Source organism: Rhinatrema bivittatum, chromosome 6 (assembly GCF_901001135.1).
Source record: "Rhinatrema bivittatum chromosome 6, aRhiBiv1.1, whole genome shotgun sequence".
NCBI classification, from domain to species: Eukaryota; Metazoa; Chordata; class Amphibia; order Gymnophiona; family Rhinatrematidae; genus Rhinatrema; species Rhinatrema bivittatum.
Window position 1 is genome coordinate 59,047,508 of NC_042620.1, and position 18,941 is coordinate 59,066,448.

The following is an 18,941-nucleotide window of genomic DNA, read 5'->3' on the forward strand; positions in this document are numbered from 1 at the left end:
GCCCCTCTTACCATGGCACACTTGATGCAACCTTGTGGGCAGAACCCCAAGGTCTGTGCTGTCAGTGGGCAAACAAGTCTTTGTATGGATCAGACTAATATAAGGTCCAGAAGTCTGTAAATATGGTCAGATCCGAAGAACAGGCTAAGGCTGAAGACCAGACTGAAGTTGAAGGCCAGGCAAGCTGAGGCTGAAGACAAGGCGGGAGGTAAGGCTTGGACAAAGGCAGGCTGGGGCAAAAACAAAGCTTGGATGAAGGCAACACTTGGATGAAGGTAAGGCTTGCAAAGACAAGGCTTAGAGAAAAGAAAGGAACCTGCTGCTGAGGCAGTTTAGTGTTGCACGGTCGGGGTTTAAATACCCGGCCATGTGATATCATCAGGATGTACTGAGAGTGTGTATATCTGCTGTGGGATCTTCATAGTTTGGCGCATGCCACATGCCTAGGAGCAGGGCAGGATCAATGGCATCAGCATTTCTCTGCTGTGTGGAGTGGCAGTGTTCGGCTGGTGGAGTTTAGGTGAGTGCAGCCATTTGCTGGGCCATTTTGTGTGTGGCAAACATAATTATTATTTATCACTGTCAGAGTGAGCATTGTAAATAGCACTGTATATGAGCCATACACTGCACATGATTGCAAAATATCTTGAACAGATAAAACATATTATACTCACTATTCAATGAGTAGAGTATGGCATGTAATATCAATTCTCCTATTCTGTTTTGCATTGTTTGTTTATCAGGAAAGTGTAATATAAGATTTTTGGAAGTAAATAGCCAGTGGTTTTAGGAGATGCTTTTTTTTCTCTTTTCTCAATTATGAGGGATGTACATGAGCCTAAGCTGTTAGACTCATGTAACTTTACAGTGGCACAGCCAATAATGTCATCACTGTTGGCTGCAGCTGACATAACATAGTAAATATTCTCAGATAAAGACCTAAATGGCCCATCTAGTCTGTCCAGCAAGGAGCTGAAGATTGTAACTGCCTCTCTCTGCAGGACAGGATATCCCCTTGCCTTCTGGTTAGATTTCTTCATTTCTGTTAACTAAGAAGCATCTTTGTGTGACCTTTTTACAGCATATTATTACAAATTAAGAAGGCAAAAACTAATTAAACAAATGAAGGGAATCAAGTGACCAGAAGAAAGCTGAAAATGAAATCAATATAAATGGATAATATAGGTGTAAGTACTGTTGAGATATGACCCCAGAAAAATACATGCCTGTTGCAGACAGCAGAGGGAAATCTGTGAGAAACTCTGCTTAAAGTAATCAGATTAGTAGGGACACCTAGAGACCAGATACAATGAACTCACTGTGAAAATCTTATTAATAGTCAGCAATATATAAGTTAACAACTATAGGGGGTCATTTTCCAAGTTGTTATCGCGGGAGATAATACCGCAAATCGCGCTAACAGCCGTTAACGCGATTTGCGAATGCAAATTCGTAAGTTTATATTCAGGGGGCGGAGCATATGCAAAACAGTTATCATGTGCCATGAAACAGCCACAGTGTTAGTGTGGGTGGAGAGAGAGAGAGAGAGAGAGAGAGAGAGAGAGAGAACCTTGCTATAATGCCTATGCCCTAAACAGGTATTTGTATCCCTATGGGAGGGCCACCTAGTAACTCGGGGTGGGGATTAGGTATGAGCGTAGGGGGTTGGGGGCCACTTTCACATTCAACATGAGACGTACGGAAAGAACAGTGGTCTCTAGTGAAGATTTGCTGGCAGTCAGAATGAGGGAACTCACTCCAAGAAGAGATTTGGGCAATATTCTCTCACCCTAGCTGGATGGACACTCTACCTGGGAAACAACAAGCTAGGGTGAGAGAACATTGGCCAAATCTCTTCTTGGAGTGAGTTTCCTCACTCCGACGGCCAGCAAATCTTCACTAGAGACCACTGTTCTTTCCGTACGTCTCATGTTGAATGTGAAAGTGGCCCCCAACCCCCTACGCTCATACCTAATCCCCACCCCGAGTTACTAGGTGGCCCTCCCATAGGGATACAAATACCTGTTTAGGGCATAGGCACTATAGCAAGTTTCTCTCTCTCTCTCTCTCTCTCTCTCTCTCTCTCTCTCACTCACTCAAAAACTGCCTTATTTGCATGGGACACACCCCTCATGTGTTACCACTGCAATATTGGAAAATGAGGCCCATAATTTGTTACCAAATAAATGCACAATATATGTGGCTTGAGGAATACATTTACTATTTGTCAAAAGACAAATTTGAAAAGCTGCAACTTTAGAAAGCTAGGAATGAAAAGCTTTTTGCTTCACCATGCATTGTACTTATATATACTTCAAGGGGGTCCATATTCAGTCCCTATCCACCTGATCAACTTTGCCATATAAACTTATCCTGCTAAGTGGCCGAAATACTCAGCAGTGAGGATCTGCTGCTCAATGTACTCAGCTATTTAATAGTTAGCCAGATAAGTTTATCCAGCTAACTTTAGACAAGCTGAATAGCAGGTCTGACTTAACCAGATAAGGCTGAAAATTGGCAATTATCCAGATAATTAGCTCTGTCTTGAAATATCCCCATCCCACCCCTCACTTATCCAGATAATTGTTTAATTGGAAAAAATGTTATCCAGGTAAGTGATGGCTGCTGAATGTGGCTGAATATTGAAACACCACTTTGCTGAATAAGTCCAAACTTATCCAGCTAAGTGGCGCTGAATATCAGCCTCCATATTGCTAATTCATTCTTTTGATGTAGTTGAATGTTTGTTCAGTATTTAGCAACGTGCAATATATTAATGTCAATGATAGTTTCTGAACAAAGAGCTGATATTTAATACAATCATTGTGCTTATAAGGTATTAATTTGATAATTGAATCAATAGTGTAACACATACACAGGATTTCAAGAAGTGACAATATATAATACATTCTGACAAAGTTAGTGAAATTACCTTGTGGCTGACGACTTGGGTGATATATCTGAATGTCAAAGGGTTGTGCACTGGTTTTTTGTATCACACTGACATTTTGTCCTGTCCATTTGTTGGCTTTTGCCAATGTATTGGTCCTCCAGTCAGTCCAGTATACCTCACTCCCATAGAGAGAAACAGCAAAGGGGTGAGCAAGATACTCATGACCTCGAATGATCTCTCTCATGCCCGTTCCATCATACAAAGCAGAATAAATAGCATCAGACCTGTAAGAAGATAATTCCCATTATCAAAAGCCATTCATAAAATCAGGGCACCTACAGGGCTGAGGTGACACACTGTTACAGCTATGATAAATGCCTCTGTGAATATTTTCCTCATTTATTTATGACCTTGTTTCACATGGCAGACACAGTAGAGTACTTACATGAAATCAAAAGTAATAATTACCTAGGGTGGCTCTAGAGCAGAGACATGGGATTTCTTGTCTACAGACATATTGTTCATTTGGTGCTTGAAAATACTCACCATTTGAAAAGCTAACCTTTTCTTCATTTAGGTATATTATTATGATATACAAGCACTGTATAAATGTTCAAAACTGAAATGTATTTAAAACACCTAGACAGAATGCACAGTGTGATGTCAATATACTTCAATTTTTTTCTAGACTTCAACTTTTAATTTTTTTCTACTAAATTGAGAGCATAGCTTAACCTAGTTATTTGTAATATATAATTCTAAAAATGTTAAATAAGATTCACCCACAATTATTTACCTGGCATCGGTCCATACTATTCTTTTCTCAAAATGATCAATAGTAAGACCATTAGGCCATGCTCCAGTTTCCATATCTTTGTAAATGATTCTTCTTCCTGCACCACTCATAGATGCAGACTCAATACGTGGAAAATTGGTATCCCAATCAGTCCAGAAAAGTATTCTGAGTGAAAAAAAAGTATGATATATAAAGATATAATAAATACAAACACTTTAGATTAAAAATTCAGTGCATTTATAAAAATATTTGTGCATGATATTCCCTCTGTAAACACTTGTTTTTTCTTGAAAAAAAAAAGTTAATGCTTCTCCAATTTCAATACCTGCAAACCTTACAAATTTTCTGGAAGATTCTAATTTAGATGTCTTAGATAGAAACACTTTGTATCATTTATATCATTACAGGATATAAATAAGTCAATGAAAAGATATTTTCAGAAATTTCCCATAGCTTTCCATGGACAATCCATAAAATTTTATCCTGATTTGGCATCAGTCACTAGGATAAAGAAGAGAGAATTTCTTGCTTTAAGGCAAAAAAATCACCTCTTTAGCTTTTACCTTTTTTCTACGATATCCTTGTCAATATGAAATTAAGAAAGGGGATCATATATATATTTTCCATCAGTTAGATCAATTACAACAATTTGTAGATGCCCAATCACCTGTCACTTCCTCCCCATTGCCCCCAAATGAGTAGTCTAGATTTGGGAGTCATATAAATACCAGTTGGTATTGCTATGTTAAGCTTTGTGTTTTTATTTATTTATTTTCCTTAAATTCCCTTATTTGATTACATTATCTTTATAATAAATACATTTATATATAAATAAAATAAATAAATTATCTTGACAATGCCCTAATTTTCTTCTTGAGAAGTCTCTGATTTCAAATGTACAAATGAAAGATGTATTGTTTAATTCATTTTGTCTTATTTTGCTTAATGAAAGGGAATCTATGATATAAGTATTAATCTTTTAAAAAATGTGTAAATTCAAAATGATAAATAAAGATTAAAAAAATATATATATTTGTGCATATATCTTCAACTATCACTCTGTAGAGTACAACGTAAGTTACTATTGCATTAATTAATCCACATATAAAACTCTTCAAATAAATATAGAAAGAGCACAATTGTGAGCTCTTTTCAAATTAAGAAATGGGAAATAAACAGATAATTTATCAGCATTAGCATGTATTGTGTTGCGCGCCCCGTCCGCATCTGGCCCGCACATGGGCTTGCTCACCTCGCTAGCTCCTCTGGGGGTCACGGGTTGGCCTCCCCAGCAGCAGCTGCGAGCTCCTCCAGGCCTCAGCGTCCCATGGCGGCGTTCGCCGGGCCTTCCACTGTGCACCAGGCCTCACGCCGGAGTTCGGCGTCTTCAGTGGTGTTGTCTGCGTGCACATGTGTGGATCGCCCAGCCTCTTGAAGGGCCAGGGGGCGGGTCCTAGCTCCGCGGTGCACCCTGATTGATCAAATGATATAAGGAAGTCCCTGCCTTCACTTCCTTGCCTTGGCAATCGGGTCGGCACTGTAAGTGTACTAGTTTGCCTCCGCGTTCATAGCCTTGTTCCAGCCTTGTTCCAGCATCCTACTATTCCAGCGTCCTACTGTTCTAGCCTTCCAGCATCCTTCTGTTCCAGCATTTGTCTGTCCTATCTCCCCAGGTAGTACCCTTAGACTGTCTCTCTGGTACTGACCTCGGCCTGTCTTGACCATTCTGTCCGCTGCCTGGATCCTGACCTCTGCCTGCCTTGTGACCTCATCTGACCTCCAGAACCTGACCCCTGCCTTGTGACTACTCCTCAGACTGATCCTCGGATTCTGACCTTGGCTACCATTGACCACGTCTCCTGATTCTGGCTCTGCGCCTTGCCTTGTCATCACCTACACTGTTCTGGTCTTCCTTGCTCCTCCAGACCTACAGCCTAGAGTCCGACCATGCTACCTTGCTGAATGTGAGCACGCCTCTCTACTACCTCTCCAGGACACCCTGTGAAGCCCACCTATGTCCAAGCAGTCCGAGTCCCTGCGGGCTCCACCCAAGGGAATTGCGAGCTTCCAGTGGTGAAGCTCATCCTAGTCTCTGTCTCCTCCAGTGTTCTCTACTGCTCCAGGACGTCCACCTCCAAGCGCAAAATATTGTGTTTGCATTCTTCTTTACAAGATTCCCCTTCTATATCTCATACTCATGGCCCCAATATCTGAGAATTGTTAATATCTGCTGACTTAAAGCCACATTCAATAGATATGATATATCAATTGTAATGGTGGAAGTATCAGGTTATAAAAATGTAACCATTGCACTAGGTGTCATTACACTCAAGAAATGAAAGAGTTTGTGCATAAAACAGCTTTTAATGAGCAATAAACACTGTTTATCGCCTAATTTAGCCATATCCCAGTGATATAATGCAATATTCATAATATTGCATTATATGTAGGCCTCAAACCTGTCCCTATTATAATTAATTGATTTGCATGCAATTTATATGCATTTATTTTGCAAATGAATGCATAGCAACTCTTGCATAGATAATCCTCCTAAACATGTTATTTCATTGCTTTTTCAGTAGTTGAAGATAAACACCCTGGTGCTACTGGAACACTAATACAAATCTCAATGGACCGGGATTCTTCTTAAAGGGCCACACAGCCAAAAATCAGCTACCTCCATGAGGAACCAAACTGTCTCGGGGGGTCTTGTGTGACCGCCGCTACCTCTAGAAGTAGTGCAGCTTAAAATGTTTAACAAATAGCAAAATGAATTCAACAGGGATGCCATGCCCCTTCCCAAAGCCCTCCCTTTTATAAAATACTACCTCTGTCCCAACCAAAGGAACTCATGTATCAAAAATAACATCCTCATAGAAGCCCCCCCCCCAGCATCAACACAGAAAATAAGCCATAATCTCTGGTGTTTAGTGGGGACCCCCCCCCCTTACATGTAAAAATGATTGATGGTCTAGGGGGCTCTGGACTCCCTTTCCTTAAAAGAAGAGTCCTCAGTAGTATAGTGGCAGCCCAGTGCATCCCATAGCCTTGGATCTGTTGATTGAAGCCATTTTCCAAAATGCCATTGTCCAGTCTTTGCATCTATCACATAATAGGGGCAAAGGAAAGTCAGCACTATTTTGGAAAATGGCATTGACTGGCCCGGAGATAGGGGGTGCTTCAGACTGCCACTAGACAATCAGGGATACTTATTTTAGATATACAGGGTTCTGAGGCCACCATAGACTATCTTGGTCTTTTTTTTCCCATGTAAGGAGACCCACTAGACACCATGGATTATGGTGAATGTTGAGTGGTGAGGGTCAGGGGTCCTGCTACTGGAAGGGCTGTTTTTGATATGGGGGAGGGGTTGATTGAGATGGGGTAATTTTTTACAAATGGGAGGGATTTGGGAAGGGAGCAGGATAGTAATACTTGAGTCATTATACTTTTTAAAAACATTTTTAGGCTGCACCACCTCTAGAGGTTGCAGGGGGTAGGTGAGGGGCTCTTAAGACCCCCAGAGGGCTTTGTCTCATCATGTGGGGTGTAATATTTTTGGCTATGTGGCCCTTTAAGATAATGGTGGCCCTGGGTAAAGTGGGCCACCATCATGTATTTTTCAGGCCCTGCCATATTATTTATTGCAGAGTTTTTATTAGGGATGTGAATCGTTTTTCAACGATTAAAATTATCGTCCGATAATGTTTATATCGTCTTAAATCGTTATAGAACACGATACAATAGAAATTCTAACGATTTATCGTTAAAAATCGTTAAATCGTGTTAGTGTGCACTAACTGAAAATGATACAAATAAACACTTTCCAGGTCACTGAAGGTCAGTTAGGAATGAATATGTGTTCCTATTGGCTGGCTGCCCTCTTATCTATTGATGTTACCAAGGTTACCACTGAGGTGATGGTTGGGGGGATGGGAAATGGAACTGGAAACTCATGAACACCAACAGAAAATGAAACAAAGTGTTCACACTTCCCAGGTCAGTAAAGGTCACTTAGGAATGAATATGTATGTATGTATTCCTATTGGCTGGCTGGGCTCTTATCTATTGATGTTACCAATATGGTTGGGGGGATGTGAAATGGAAACAGTTGGAAGCTTGACAAAAGAAGTAATGTAATGATCAGCACTCACCTGACTAGAACTTGTTTGTTTATTATTTTTGTTAGCAGGCACCTGAAATGCTAGTGCATGTTGAATTTGCCAATCACTGTGCATTTTAGAAAGGTGGTCCTGGCTGGAACTGTACACAGTTCAAATATATGTAATTGATTGTTGGTAAGTGTATTTTTTAAGTAGCCACGCTGGCACCAGTATGTTTACTTTTCCTCCTACTTAACTCACTAGCTCAGCTTTGTAAGAAGGGCTTCTCTGCTTGTGTGTTGTTTTTGTTTGGTGTGAGGAGAGCAGAAACATCAGATCTTTATTCAATCTACTACAGTCATCTCTTACAGTGCCCTATCCCTATTAATACCAGGAGTGTTGTGATCTTCCTGCACACAGTGCCCTAACCCTGATACCAGTCTGAGACAGCTCCCTCCCTGCATTACTAGTGAGAGGCTGGCTTCACAGACAGGGGGGAGCTGCCTGACCCTCACTCCTGACTTCCCCCATGTCCCAGCTAGTGAATGGTGTGTGGGTGAGGGGGGGGGGAGGATGGTGAAGTCTGAGACAGCTCCCTCCCTGCATTACTAGTGAGAGGCTGGCTTCACAGACAGGGGGGAGCTGCCTGACCCTCACTCCTGACTTCCCCCATGTCCCAGCTAGTGAATGGTGTGTGGGTGAGGGGGGGGGAGGATGGTGAAGTCTGAGACAGCTCCCTCCCTGCATTACTAGTGAGAGGCTGGCTTCGCAGACAGGGGGGAGCTGCCTGACCCTCACTCCTGACTTCCCCCATGTCCCAGCTAGTGAATGGTGTGTGGGTGAGGGGGGGGGGGAGGAGGATGGTGAAGTCTGAGACAGCTCCCTCCCTGCATTACTAGTGAGAGGCTGGCTTCACAGACAGGGGGGAGCTGCCTGACCCTCACTCCTGACTTCCCCCATGTCCCAGCTAGTGAATGGTGTGTGGGTGAGGGGGGGGGGGGAGGATGGTGAAGTCTGAGACAGCTCCCTCCCTGCATTACTAGTGAGAGGCTGGCTTCACAGACAGGGGGAGCTGCCTGACCCTCACTCCTGACTTCCCCCATGTCCCAGCTAGTGAATGGTGTGTGGGTGAGGGGGGGGGGGAGGATGGTGAAGTCTGAGACAGCTCCCTCCCTGCATTACTAGTGAGAGGCTGGCTTCACAGACAGGGGGGAGCTGCCTGACCCTCACTCCTGACTTCCCCCATGTCCCAGCTAGTGAATGGTGTGTGGGTGAGGGGGGGGGTGGATGGTGAAGTCTGAGACAGCTCCCTCCCTGCATTACTAGTGAGAGGCTGGCTTCACAGACAGGGGGGAGCTGCCTGACCCTCACTCCTGACTTCCCCCATGTCCCAGCTAGTGAATGGTGTGTGGGTGAGGGGGGGGGTGGATGGTGAAGTCTGAGACAGCTCCCTCCCTGCATTACTAGTGAGAGGCTGGCTTCACAGACAGGGGGGAGCTGCCTGACCCTCACTCCTGACTTCCCCCATGTCCCAGCTAGTGAATGGTGTGTGGGTAAGGGGGGGGGGGGGAGGATGGTGAAGTCTGAGACAGCTCCCTCCCTGCATTACTAGTGAGAGGCTGGCTTCACAGACAGGGGGGAGCTGCCTGACCCTCACTCCTGACTTCCCCCATGTCCCAGCTAGTGAATGGTGTGTGGGTGAGGGGGGGGGGGGAGGATGGTGAAGTCTGAGACAGCTCCCTCCCTGCATTACTAGTGAGAGGCTGGCTTCACAGACAGGGGGGAGCTGCTTGACCCTCACTCCTCCGGGGTATTGTGATCTTCCTGCACACAGTGCCCTATCCCTGATACCAGGGGTGTTGTGATCTTCCTGCATGCAGTGCCCTATCCCTATTAATACCAGGAGTGTTGTGATCTTCCTGCATGCAGTGCCCTATCCCTATTAATACCAGGAGTGTTGTGATCTTCCTGCACGCAGTGCCCTATCCCTGATATCGGGATGTGTGCAAGAAGATCACAACACCCCCGGTATCAGGAATAGGGCACTGCGTGCAGGAAGATCACAACACCCCCAGTATCAGGAATAGGGCACTGTGTGCAGGAAGATCACAACACCCCTGGTATTAGGGATAGGGCACTGTGTGCAGGAAGATCACAACACTCCTGGTATTAATAGGGATAGGGCACTGTGTGCAGGAAGATCACAATACCCCTGGTATCAGGGTTAGGGCACAAGTTCTAGTCACATTGACTGATCACATTACTTGTTTTGTCAAGCTACCAACTGTTTCCATTTCCCATCCCCCATATACTGTCAGTAGGAAACTTGGTAACATGAATAAATAAGAGGGCAGCCAATAGGAATACATATTCATTCCTAAACTGACCTTAACTGACCTGAAAAGTGTCAAATTGTATCATTTTCAGTTAGTGCGCACTAACTCCCAGTTAGTGCGCACTAACTCGAGTTAGTGCGCACTAATCGGAAAAAACGATTTTTAACGATTTTTTAACTAAAAAATCGTGCCTAAGACGATTTTCTTGCCCTGCCACACGATTTCTATCGTTAAGACGATATGGAAAACGATTCACATCCCTAGTTTTTATGTAATCAAAAATAATGCAACAGTACTTCTGCATTATTTTCCCAGGGAGGAGTGATAAGGCAGGAAATGACCCCTCCACTATATTTTGTCCCTCTCATGTTAAAATATTGCATTATAGTAAATCTCTATTTACTCACTGAAGTTCAGTAAGAACTGTATGTCACAATATGTGATTTAAGTTTTATTATGCCCATGCTCTCCACTCTACATAGGAAAAACTAAACATATGGTGAAAACATGCCTAACTGAGCATCACTCTTGCACAAGATATCTGCTGCATCACTGGTAACACACTGCTTGGAAAAGGAACATTGTTTTGAAGATTTTACCTGTTTTATTATTGATCAAGTGCAACCATCATGGAGGAGTTGTATTTCCCTTCTCCCTTTTTCCAGCCCCCATGAGCCAATGGGAAGCCTCCTTTCTTCCTGCCCCCACTGCCCAAAGGGAAGCCTCCTTCATTCTTCCTGCCCCCGCGCAGGCCAATCGTAAGCCTCCTCCCTTCTAAATGCCAATGGGAGTAGGAAGAAGGGAGGAAGCCTTTGATTGGCTGGTGAGGCAGGAAGAAGGGGCATCGCATAGTCCAGGGGGTGGGGTGGGATGAATGGCAGGGTCAAACCCCAATGAAGCAAGACTGCCACAGGAGCTCATCCCTGTTGTAGCGAAGAGAAAACCCGACCCCAGCCAAGCAAGGCTGCCATGGGAGCCCATCCCCTTGGCAGTGAAAAAGAAGGCCTGCCAGAGTAAAGCCTTGGCAGAACTGAAGCCCATCCCTGCAGTGAAGAAAGAAGAGGTTTGGCGGTAAGAGCTTGTGTGCATGGGTGTAAATGGGTGCCTGGGTGAGAGCTTGTGTGTGTGGGTGCTTGGGTGAGAGCTTGTGTGTGGGTGTGAATGGGTGCCTGGGTGAGAGCTGGTATGAATGAGTGCTGAGTGAGAGCTTGTGTGTGTGTGGGTGTGAATGGGTGCCTAGGTGAGGGTTTGTGTTTATGTGGGTGTGAATGGGTGCCTGGGTGAGAGCTGGTGTGAATGGATGTGAAAGCATGTGTGTGTGATTGAGAGCTTGTATATAAGGCAGCATGTGTGTGATTGAGAGAGATACTGGTCAGGGAGGTGATGTGTTTCTGTGTGTGAGAGAAAGAGACTGGTCAGGAAGATGACTAGTGTGTGTGTGACTGGTCAGGAAGATGAGTGGTATGTGTGTGTGTGTGTGTGTGTGTGTGAGGAAGACAGAGACTGGTCATGGGGTCTGTGTGTGTGTTGTGTGTGTGTGTGTGAGTGACTGGTTGTAGGTGCTAAGGAAGAGGACTGTGAGGGCAGAGCTTCAGCAGCTCTTGCTGCTTCTGGTGAGTGCTATTAGCCTGGAAGGGAAAGGAGTAGGAGAGTTGCTGGAGAGAGTAAGTAAAGGTGGCTTTTTAAGTTTATTTTTCTTGACTGACCGCCATTTTAATTATTGGGTATTATGTGATGTCTGCTGTTTTGAAATATTTTATTGATATTTGGACAAGTTTTAATAATTTTGAAGAGTTTTTAATTGAATGTTATTCTGTTCAGCAACTGTTTTGTAACATTTTTAGTATAGCTTTACAATTATTTCTTTGCTTGTTCTGTTTTCCTAATATGAAGTGCATAAGTGTTCAGGGACTGGTTTAATATTTGTAGTGTTGCCTTTTCATAGATAGTGTTGTAACTGTTTGAATGTGTTCCATAACACAGGTGTAACTTTGTGCATATTAGTTTGTGTGCTTTATTGCAGATCCTGGGACTATGTTAGGTGCTACATTTCTATTTCCATTTCTCCAGGTTCGCACTGCATGCAGAGTGACTTTTTTGGTTTTCCATTGCAGTTTCGGTCTCCATATTTATAATTTGTCATTTTTTTGTACTTGGGGAAGGTCAGTTCTGGGTGTGTGACTGAAGTGAGGTATTTTACTAGCATGTAGGCATTTGTATCAATCTTATTTGTTGTGTTTTCTCAATAGTATATGCATTAGTGGTAAATTATTGTCTTTTCATAAGGAAGGCTATTGTGCCTGGTAGTAAAGGGAGTTTGTTTTGCTTTTACTGAGATGTCATCAGAACCAGAATATCTTTTTTGTATGGCGGGTTGTACAGGGTAACACCCTAGTTCTACTCTGCACTCATTGCTGGGGGTCGAGGGGGTTCCTGTGGATGCAGAGTGCATGTTTACATTTAGCCCTGTGACGGTCACATGTTCAGTGTGTCACACATGTGAGAACCATCTGTCAGGTGAGTCCATGCCAAATAAAGGTTGAAAACCACTGCTCTAGAGAGAGTAATTGGTCACTTGATTTCATGTGACTTTTCAGCTCTTCAAGTCGAGTATGTTCCCAATGATAGCTTTTTTCCCCTTTACATTGGTTAATATGAACATGTGTTTAGAATTTGGACAGCATTTAAATGTCATTTAAGTCACATTTAAATGTGTGACTTTTTGTAGTGAATGGGAGATGCAATGAAGAGGTTTAAAGCAGCATATGGAAGTGAAATCTCCCAAAGCAATAAAAGTGTTGTGACCGTCGCTGCCCGACATCTCCACTCTGCCCTCCTTACCGCACTGGCGACTCCCTCCGGGGTTGATGGAAGGCTGGCTGCCGCGGAGTCTCTCTGTCGACCTCGCCCGGCAACCCCGGACTGGCCCGACGCTGCAATCTGCCATGTTGGCCTGATGCCTAGGGGCGCGCGGCGCAGCCCCGCCTCAAGTACCAGAAGTGGCGCGAACCTCAGGGGCGTCCCCCTGAGATGACATCATCTGCTTCAGATATTTAAAGGTCTCTGAATTGCTAACAAGTCGAGTTAGCAAGGAATGGCAATGGACTCACTACGACTTTCCAAGCTACTCTGCCTCCTCGGAATTACCAGGGATACCCGCTCCTCGGGGGCCTCGCTCTCTCTCTTACTTTGTAGGTTGCAGTCTGGAACTGGTACTCGCTCCTCGAGGGCCCTCGTTCCGGAACTTCTTCGGAATTCACTTCTGCCTGGAAGTCATCGCTGCCTACATCTGTGAGTTACCATCTCTTTCTCAGAGCTTTCCCTGAAACCAGGTACTTGCTCCTCGAGGGCCTACTTCATTCCAGCTCCTGGGCTTCTATGAGACATTATGTGAGTGTTACCATCAGGTTCTGTCAATGAACTCTGCATACCCTGCCTACTCACCATATTTCAGTTTCTCTACAGCTCAGCCTCCAGGGATCGCTGTTCCTGTATCTGAAGGACTACAGCCCAGTTGGGCATTCCAGCTCATTACTGCCACCTCTGGTAGTTCAGTATACTGTTTAATAAAAGAACTAGTGTGTGTCTGTCTCCTAACTCTGAGACTGACCAGTGGTCACTCTCGGGATCTTACCCTGGGGGCACGGTCATCTGCCACCGGCCCAAGGATCCACCCACAACTCTCCTAAATAATAACAGATTGCTAACTCCATGGATCCGGCACAACTCAATGCCTTGCAGGCCATACCGGGCCTGGCCCAGCACACTGTGGAGCAGCAAGACGCCTTGGAGAAACTTACTGCAGCATTTCATCAGCTACACACATAGAAGGTTCAAGGCACAGCCTCCAACCAAGAAGGTCAGTTATCGGAGGTAACTTTGAAGACTGCTGTACCACTGGTGGCTCCAATACACTTTTCCGGAGAAATCCAGAAGACCCGGGGCTTTTTGAACCAGTGCTGCATGCACTTTGCCTTACAGCCGTCTCTATTTCCTACAGCTCTGTCCCAGACTACCTACATCCTTTCATACCTTGATGGTGGGGCCTTGTCTTGGGCATCTACCTTGTGGGAATGTAAAGACCCCATTTTGCAGGACATAGAAGGATTTATGGACTTGTTTAAATCTGTTTTCAATGACCCTGCTCGAACTTCTGTCGCCAGTTCTGCTTTGTTTGAATTGAAGCAAGGCAACAGACCATTGGCTGAATTTGCTATAGAGTTCAAAACTCTTGTGGCAGAACTCCATTGGGACCCCAAATGTCTCAAGAGTCTCGTTTGCAGAGGCCTGAATACCCATTTAAAGGATGAGCTGGCTGCTCGTGAAACACCTGACTTGCTGGATGAATTAGTAGCCTTGGCAACTCAGATTGACAAACGACTCCGGGACAAGGTGAAGGAACTCCGGCCTAGGGTGTTACCCAGGTTGAAAGAGGCCAGTGCTGTCTCTACACCTCGGATGGTTCCTGTAATCCCTGCTGCTGATACAGATGAACCTATGCAATTTGGTCATGGATGCTTGACTTCAAAGGAGAGAAGATTTCGGAAGAAGCGCGGCGTTTGCATGTACTGTGGTCAGCCCGGCCAGGATGTCTCTACATGCTCCACTCATCCGAAAGCATGGACAGGCCAAAGTCCTACAGGAGGACTATTCTTAGGCCTTACTGCGCCCTCTCTTACGCTTTCTCTCCCAGTCTCCTTGACCTACGGACCAGTCACGGTTCAGACTCCTGCCCTGGTGGACTTGGGGGCAGGGGGCAAATTCATTCTCAGATGTCTAGTAGAATATTTGAGGATCCCCCTCATCAAGTTTAAAAACCCACTACGATTATCTTCCATTCATGGAGAGCCCTTAACGGGAGATGTGACTTGCCAAACCGAATCAGTTAATCTCTGCACCGGAGCTCTTCATACAGAATCGCTCTCCTTCTTCGTACTGGAAAAGGTAGTGCACCCTATTGTCCTGGAGTTACTCTGGTTACAAGTACACCAACCCCAATTTGACTGGGTATCTCTGTATCTCTCCCACTGGGGCCCAGAATGTCATGGGAAATGCCTTAAGGAGATATCGCCTATTATTGGCATGCCTGTGACTCCAGCAGTACTGGGACTGCTGCTCCAGTGCACCCCCTTCGGGGATATCTTCTCCAAAGAAGTAGTTGATATTCTTCCTCCTCAGGAGCCCTATGACTGTGCCATACGACAGAAGTCTAAAGCTGAGACTCCGAAAGGACAGGTATACTTTCTCTCAGCTTTTGAGAATAAAGCAACATTGGAAAATATGGAAGAAAATCTCCAGAAGGGCTTTACTCAACCATCAGAATCGCCAGCTGGTGCGGACATTTGCTATGGGGGAAAGGTAGATGATATGATACCCAGTGAATGTTCTGCAATATCTCAAGACGAAGACAATACACTAACCAGTGAATGTTCTTCAATATCTCAAGACGAAGACAATACACTAACCAGTGAATGTTCTTCAGTATCTCAAGATGAAGATGATACAACTTCTAGTGAACTATCCTCTATACGTCAAGACTCACTTATCATCAATACAGAAGAAAATTAGAACTCAAAGTCACAGAGATTCTGGATGTTCATAAAAGAGGCAAGACTTTTGAATACCTTCTAAAGTGGGAAGGTTTAGGCCCCGAAGTGATCTCTTGGGAGCCTCAGACCAATATCCTGGACAAAGAGATGCTTTGTCAATTCCATCTCGCGCATCCTTCAGTATCTATACCTGGTACCCGAAGAGGAGATCGCCTTTTGAAGGGAGGTACTGTTGTGACAGTCGCTGCCCGACATCTCCACTCCGCCCACCTTACTGCATTGGCGACTCCCTCCGGGGTTGATGGAAGGTTGGCTGCCGCGGCGTCTCTCTGTCGACCTCGCCCGGTATCCCCCGACCGGCCCGATGCTGCAATCCGCCATTTGGCCTGATACCTTAGGGCGCGCATGCGGCGCAGCCCCGCCTCAAGTACCAGAAGTGGCGCGAACCTCAGGGGTGTCCCCCTGAGATAACATCATCCGCTTCAGATATTTAAAGGTCTCTGAATTGCTAACAAGTCGAGTTAGCAAGTAATCTCAATGGACTCGCTACGACTTTCCAAGCTACTCTGCCTCCTCGGACTTACCAGGGGTACCCGCTCCTCGGGGGCCTCGCTCTCTCTCTTACTTTGTATGTTACAGTCTGGAACTGGTACTCGCTCCTTGAGGGCCCTTGTTTCTGGACTTCTTTGGAATTCACTTCTGCCTGGAAGTCAACGCTGCCTACTACATCTGTGAGTTACCTTCGCTCTCTCAGAGCTTTCCCTGGAACCAGGTACTCGCTCCTCAAGGGCCTACTTCATTCCAGTTCCTGGGCTTCTATGAGCATTGTGTGTTACCATCAGCTTCTGTCCATGAACTCTGCATACCCTGCCTATTCAGTATAATTCAGTTTCTCTACAGCTCAGCCTCCAGGGATCTCTGTTCCAGTATCTGAGGGACTACAGCCCAGCCGGGCATTCCAGCTCACTACTCCCACTTCTGGTGGTTCAGTATACTGTTTAATAAAATAACTAGTGTGTGTCTGTCTCCTAACTCTGAGCCTGACCAGTGGTGCCTTTTGGGATCTTCCCCCGGGGGCGTAGTCATCTGCCACTGGCCCAAGGATCCACCCACAACTCTCCTAAATAATAGCAAATAGCTTATACTAAATCACAGATGTGATGGGCAATGTGATGATAGGGATCACAGGATGTTTTGCTGCATTTTGATAAAGAAAAGTGGCCTTAACATTTCAGTTTTAATTGCAAAGTGAAAAATGTGTTAAAAAAAAAAACAGGTCACTATACAAAGATATTGATATTTGACATTTATGGAAGGATATATGTATTGTAATACAGAGGTGATAATTAGATTTTACAGCAGTAAATAATATGAAAGGGCATATTCTGTTCTAATGTGCTTTAACTTGAACTGCATGGAGTGGCAGTTACTAACCAAGCAATTTGCTGGGCAGACTGGATGAACCATTTCGGTCTTTATCTGCCATCATTTATTGCGATACTATGTCGCTACATATATGAACCCCCATGTTTGACAACATTTGTCACGATACATTTTTTGTTTTGCGGACCCATGGTTTATTATATCAAATCACTTCACAAACATGGGAAGTAATTTGTGACTCTCTCCCTGAAAACATTATGATACATTCAAACAGCTCTTCTACTCTAACAGAGTAAGCAGAATGGTATTGCTGACAACATGTGCATTAGAAATTTTATAAAGTATATAAAAGACTCAAGCTTTCTTTAAATATGCAGGATGCATATTTCACTGTCTTGCAAAGTTTTGCATTTTCACTTGACATGAAGTTACCTTGTTCAAACAAACTGTCAATCATTCATATATTCATTACTCTACTCAAAATGAACAGTATGAGCATGAACGAAAAAACTAATATTTACCCATATCTAGGATCCAAGGCAATAGCTCTTGGATGTTCCATGCCACCTGATATTAATGTTGATCTCATTGTTCCATCTAATTTAGCTACTTCAATTTGATCCAAGTTACTGTCTATCCAGTAAATGTTTCCAGCAATCCAGTCTACTGACAGACCCTCAGGGGTTGCTAGGCCATGTTGCACAACTATTTCAATACCACTCACACCTAAAAAAAAAGAAGAGAACATTTTGTTTAAATTATGTACAGGAAATAAAAAAAATAATAATTGCTTATATATAAGTAACACTAAAAATATTGTTTACTTTAATAAAACATTAAAATATAAGGGCTTGGGGGAGATAATGCTTTGATGGATCAGTTTTCAATATGGGAAGGAGGGGCTCCAATTCTGTGGGACTTTCTTGCAATGACTGGGATTTGAGACGTAGGGAGTGAGATGGAGGGGATTCAGCTCTTAAGATATATGAAGTGTCATTCTTAGTCAGACCAAGGTCCATCTAGCCCAGCATCCTGTCTCTGACAGTGGCAAATCCAAGTCACTCATATCCAGCAGATCACAAATAGTTTATCTATGTATTTCATGCCCAGGGATAAGCAATGACTTTTGCAGGTCTACCTGTCTAATAACTGGGGATGTTTATTACATAAATCGGTTTTCATCAGTGAGAGGGAGACATATCCTATGAAAACTTAGGTGGTTATTTTATCTAGCCAGGGCCTAGAATTATCACAATATTGCATATGATAGGAAAAGGGGCATCTTTTATGGTAATAGCCTATTTATCACAATGTGTGTTATCTTAGTGCTTTGCATAGGTATCAGGGATATGCATTCGTTTGCAATGAAATAGAAAATAATGATGATATTTCCTATTTCATTGCATTTCGGGGGGCTGACGAAATGATAAGAAAACCACACAAAATTTCATGAGTTTTCCTATCTTTTTTTTTTTTTTTTTTTGGGGGGGGGAGAAAGGACACATAAAAAAAACAAAACCTACCCCAACCCTTCAAATTTAATTAATTGCAACCCCCCACCCTACCGACCCCCCAAGACTTGCCGAAAGTCCCTGGTGGTCCAGCGGGGACCCAGGACTGATCTCCCCCTCTCAGGCCATCAGCTGCCACAAATCAAAATGGCGGCAGTGGCTCTTTGCCCTTACCATGTGACAGGGGCTACCGGTGCCATTGGTTGGCCCCTGTCACATGGTAGGAGCAATCGATGGCTCGTGCCATTTTTTAAGATGGTGCTGGCTGTCCATTGCTCCTACCATGTGACACAGGCAGACCAATGGCACTTATAGCCCCTGTCACATGGTAAGAGCAAAGGGCCACCGGCGCCATTTTGACTACTGGCAG

At 44.3% G+C, this 18,941-nt stretch overlaps 1 protein-coding gene across 1 annotated transcript in view; it reads right to left on the reverse strand.

The window, feature by feature from the left end:
- Nucleotides 1–18,941, reverse strand: part of LRP1B (LDL receptor related protein 1B) — a 3,516,099-nt gene that overhangs the window by 1,285,413 nt on the left and 2,211,745 nt on the right. Inside the window, 3 exon segments of the mRNA XM_029607894.1 lie at nucleotides 2,933–3,177; nucleotides 3,690–3,854; nucleotides 17,582–17,786. Of these exon segments, the coding sequence (XP_029463754.1) occupies nucleotides 2,933–3,177; nucleotides 3,690–3,854; nucleotides 17,582–17,786 (615 nt within the window).